Below are 4,925 nucleotides of genomic sequence, written 5' to 3' on the forward strand. Positions count from 1 at the left end.
CCTGTTTCTTGGGTTTTCTGCTCGTCTCCATCTTTGGATTTGCATTCTTCCTTAGTATCACTTTCGCCTTTCCATTCGCATTTACCTGTTTTTTCGCAGGTAGTTTTGTTGTTTTTGTGGAGGTTGCATTCTTTTTTGTGTGCTAGTATCGTTTCGTGGTCGGGTGGATTTTGTTTTGGGGTCTTTTGAGGCGCTTCGTCCTCGCTTTGTATTACCGCTGTCAGCAACTGTTCTGCTTCCGCCGTGAGTTGCTTTATTTCTTGCACTGCCTTGAGTCGCTTTTGTATTTCCTGCCGCGTCTGTTCCAGGTGGTCAGCAGCTTCAGCTAGCTTGTTTGCCCAGATTAGTTTGGCGCTCGGTGCAGTACTGCTTTTGCTGTTGACTTTGTCTAGTTCTATACAGCCTACGGCTGCCTGCGTTTGGCAGCTGCCGTCGGTGTGTGGCTCCCCAAGTACCAGCGTGTCGGCCCCGCCGCCGTTTTTGGTTGTTACGCGGCCGGCTACCTCCTGGACTGTTGCACGGATTAAGTGTGGTGTTAGCTGCGGCGTCGGATAGGCAGTGCATGTCGGGTGTATTTTGGCCCAGTGCGTTGCCGTTTGCCCGTTTGCCCAGCTGCCGCCTGACGCTGATGCGGCTTCCCCGCACAGGGCTGTATTTTGAGTTCCGTCGTGTGCACATAGGCAGATTAAGGTACCGCACGCTGTTTCCAGCCCTGGTGTCCCTTTGCAGTCGTTTTGCCTTGAGCTGGTTAGCTGGGCCTCGCACGTCGTTTTATCGAACGGCGGGACCTGCTTGCCGCCGAAGACTGCTTCGTGGATTAGTGTTATGGCTTTCGGGTTTGGCGTGCTGTCCTCTTCGTTTCGAGCGCTGTTATAGTCGTCTTTTACTTTTTGAGCTTTGGCCAGTAGCGCCTGAACAACGACTGCTGCGGCGCGCCCTGCCGGTGTTAACCGCCGGTTGCCTGGTGGTATAAATTGCTTTCTGGATTCCTCCGATGCGTGGATCTTTATTGAAAGATCCTCCCATTTTGCCCATTCTGTTGTGCACTCTGGCGTTTCGCTGTTGTCGAGGCAGTGGGGTGTTCCGTGTTTTTTCTCGGTGGCCTTTGTTGCTAGTTTACCGGACCATGCTGGGTTTGCCAGTGAAATGTTTATTTTCATTATATCCTCTACTTCTTCATCCCCAATCTTGCTTGTGTCGCCGGTTATTGTTTTTACTTTTGTTAGCGCTACTAGTTTGCACATGCTGTGCAGGTGGTGTTGATTTTTATGCTGCGTTGCTGACTGCTCGCCACGGTCTGGTACTGTATAGAGTAGGATCGCTGACAATAACGCCGCTCTAATAGTTGATTGCTGGATGTACCTCAGCGGCCGCATATCGCTGGTGATTAGTTTGTAAGCTTGTAGTCTCTTTTAAAAAAAAACAGAAGAAGCAAAAAAAATGTTTGGTTGCCGGCGTGTCGCTGCAATATTGATGTTGCTGGTTTCCTTTGTAATGGTTTATTGTGGTTCTCTGTTCCGACTGCTTTTGGTTCCTTCGTTTGTCTTGGGCAGGCACTTGTGCTCTTCGGTATACGTTGCGCTAGCTAGTCCTCTTCGCGTCTGCTTTATTCGCTGCCGGCGAGCCGGTAGTGTGGCTTTGTCGTTGGGAACTACGAACAAAAGTCAAAGCCCTGAGAAGTGGTGCAATTCTGTCTCCCTTGTTATGTATCAATGCCCCTCGTATCCTCTCACTACTACCAGACAGAAGGTAAAAACATATTCGTTTCCAGCTTGCCATCGCGGTGTTGCAAAATTGCCGGTTAACATGTCATCGGCCATTAGCTTGAAAAACACTATCATCACCATTGCAGTAGTTAAGCCTAACCATTTGTTAGTGAAATACGCCATCGCATTGGTCCCTGTATCTTTTGACTTTAGGCTGCTTTTTTGGTTACGGCCAGCAAACCGATTCGCTCTATATTGTCTCTCAGTATTTTTAAAATATCGAAGGTTCGGCGCATACCTTAGCTTGTCGGCTGATTTCGCTGCACTGTCTTACTTGATGATCTTCTACATCACTTAATTGTATATTATGATTCACAATGTCGTTTACGTGTTTGAAAATGCGCATATTCGCTATCAGTCCCTCCCGCACACTTATTGTTATTACACTTTTGATTTTTATTGAGTGTTTCTATTTTGATGACCATTTTACCTTCATTACTACTCTTATTATAATATTCGTGTGCACACTCACAACAATCTCCTATTATTATTATTATTATTATTATTATTATAACCCTAAGTTATATCTAAAAAATAAAAAAATAGATTGGAACTGACTTTTTCATACCATATCACTATACTGCTTTACTCTTATAGGACGCTGTAATACCAAATTTTATATTATCAAAATATTTAAAAATTTCAAAATTTGCATGTTTACAGAAAAAAGTGTTAAATTTGTGATATGTATCTAATTTCAGGAAGTATAGCAAATATAGCAAATTTAGCAAATTTACTAAAAATAAAAAATCTCAAAAACATTTTAATTAGTAAAACTTTAAAACTGTAAAATCAAAAAAGGAGCAGCAATCACAGTAAATTTTTTATTTACAAGAATACTGTAATCCTTATACTTATCATCAGTTCATTCACATTTAGCTTTTGCTCCTGGAGCGAGTCCAACATTTTTGGCCTTGAAGTCCTCTTTTTTAGAGTAGTCAGAGCATTTTTTGATTTTTGGGTTACTTCTGCTTTTTCTCTTGTTTTCTCCACTTCCTTTTTGGCATCCTCACTCAATGTGCTATATTAACCCACTGTCTTGCTATTGGTGTAAGTGTACCCCTGCCTTTCTATTTTGCAGTTTCCTGACCTTTGCTTCCAGATCAGCCTGGGGTTTTCCGGTATAATAGTTGATAGCTCTGTTCAATTGGGTTAGTATTGTCCGTGCTGCGATGTTTGTGTCGTCAACTCCGGTTGCCGCTTTAGGTGTCTTCTGATCTTTGAGTTTGTTCCAGAAAAGCTTTAATAACTCGGTATTATCGGTTTTATAGACGGCATCTATTTTGCTGTTAATATCCTCGTCATCAGCGGTTGTGTGGGTTTCATTTTCCCCCCTAAAAACACTCTTTTCATTGCAGCTTTGAAATGTTTGTTGGTCTTCAGACTTCTAATGTTCTTTGGATCGAGGATCGTCCCCTAGAATTTCGAGCCAGGTAGAATCGTGGTTATCTCGTCGTAAGCTGCTTTGTATAGCTTGAGGTTGTTGCTTCTGCTGCCGGCTCCGTTTGGGGTGAAGTCGGTTGCGTCGGCCGGTGTTGGTGTCGCTGCCTTGTCGCTTCGGCCAAAATAGCCTCCTGCGAAATAAATCGTTTTCAGTTATCGGATTTGTGCTAGTGAAGCCGCCGGCTACCCCTTTGAACAGTAAGCAGTTGGCGTTGTCGGACATCCTGTTGTCTGAAATGCCGTTGTCTGCCTTAAGTCCCGTGAAGCCTGATCCGGTAATTCCCGTTATCTCGCTGTCGCCCTCAGCTAGGTCTGCTAGCGCCGTTGCCGGTGTCTCGTCGACCGCGACCGTCAGTTCCTTCACTACGGCTCCCGCTGCGCTGCCGCCTGGTGCGGTTGTTATACAGCCGACGTTGTTGTTACCCCACGCTCCGAGCGCCACATTGAAAAACTCAGCTATGTGACCTCTTAGGAATTCTGTAGTAGTTACGACTTTTATCGCCGCTGTCTCTTTCTGGCCAAGAGTGCTTGCTAAATCACTGATTTCGGCGGCTATTGCTTCTGTAATTTGGAGCCAATTATTCTGTGTTGCGTTGGACTTGTTTGTTTCTAGATAGAGATCTGCTTGGAGTTTCAACTTTATAAGCTTATTAATTTTGCCGCTCCGGTCGGTAAGCAGTTTGGCTGCGCGTGCTGGTACTTTTGCTAGAGCTTCGGACAACTTCGCTAGTGGCGACCATTCCCCATTCAGCAGTGCTCCATCATCGGCTGCATGAGCCGGCAGGATAATATTGATTGCCAGTATGCTTATCACTGGTACTATGCAGTGTGCCTCCATAGTCTGCTGTGCTGCTTGAGGTGAACTCTAGATCACGCTTGAAAGACCCTAAGATCCTCCGTTGCTTGTATTTTAAAGCTCGCCGATTTTTTGGTTGTTCTGGTTGTCAAGAGCGAATATCAGGGCGACAACTTTTGTGTTTAACATCTGTATGTAGTTGGAAAACCGACGACTGATGTCAGTTACGCAAGCCAAAAGTTATTGGTTTGTTTTTGACATTCTCCAATTGTTTAATTGTGGTAACGGTTGGCTAGAATTCTGAGTACATGCCATTTATCCTGCGCTACTGCGCAAAAAAAATTTAGGACTCTTTGTAACTTTCAAAACCGTCTTTACCATCATCAATAAAATCTCCTGTGCATCATGATTATACTCCTTCTAAAGTGAAAGCACAAAAACGCCCTATAAATAAGAATCAGTTAAATTTTGTCCAACAGCACGTTAGGCTCAGTTTTAAAATTAAAAGGTGGAGCCGCTACCATAACCTCTGCTATAGGATCTATCCATTCGTCTGTGAAATATATCGCATCATTTCCTCCTCTATCATTTTTCTTTACTCTGCTTTCGCTTATTTTCTGCCATTTCGTTCTGTATTTCCGCCCCTTTTCTCTTTCTTTACTGCTTTCACCACACTGGATAATGTAAATCTCACCCGCCATGTACAGTGACCTGTGTAAAACCTATCACCAAACTTATCATTCTCTTGCGTGCTGTGGTACCCGAAGACATGTTGTTGTAGCACAGTGCTAATATTTCTTTTTTTTAATTTTTTGTCTTTCCCATTTTTCTCAGTTACATACTCTCATTTTACCCTTGTCATTGTTTTAACTGCTTCCCTTTAAGCTGAATACTCAGTCTTTGGCACCACTGTTATTACC

At 43.9% G+C, this 4,925-nt stretch overlaps 1 protein-coding gene and 1 pseudogene across 2 annotated transcripts; both read right to left on the reverse strand.

Moving 5' to 3' along the window:
- Positions 1-11: 11 nt before the first annotated feature.
- Positions 12-1,334, reverse strand: TEOVI_000763800:pseudogene (annotated as a pseudogene). The gene has a single exon. A coding segment is annotated over exon 1 (1,323 nt).
- Positions 1,335-3,153: 1,819 nt separating this feature from the next.
- Positions 3,154-4,047, reverse strand: TEOVI_000763900 (Trypanosome variant surface glycoprotein (A-type), putative; the record flags this gene model as incomplete). The annotated part of the gene is made up of 1 exon (XM_067222143.1): positions 3,154-4,047. The coding sequence occupies one exon, from the start codon at positions 4,045-4,047 to the stop codon at positions 3,154-3,156; it is 894 nt and encodes a 297-aa protein (XP_067078244.1).
- Positions 4,048-4,925: the final 878 nt, after the last annotated feature.

This window comes from Trypanosoma equiperdum (assembly GCF_001457755.1).
Source record: "Trypanosoma equiperdum strain OVI genome assembly, contig: ctg_1564, whole genome shotgun sequence".
Taxonomy (NCBI): Eukaryota; Euglenozoa; class Kinetoplastea; order Trypanosomatida; family Trypanosomatidae; genus Trypanosoma; species Trypanosoma equiperdum.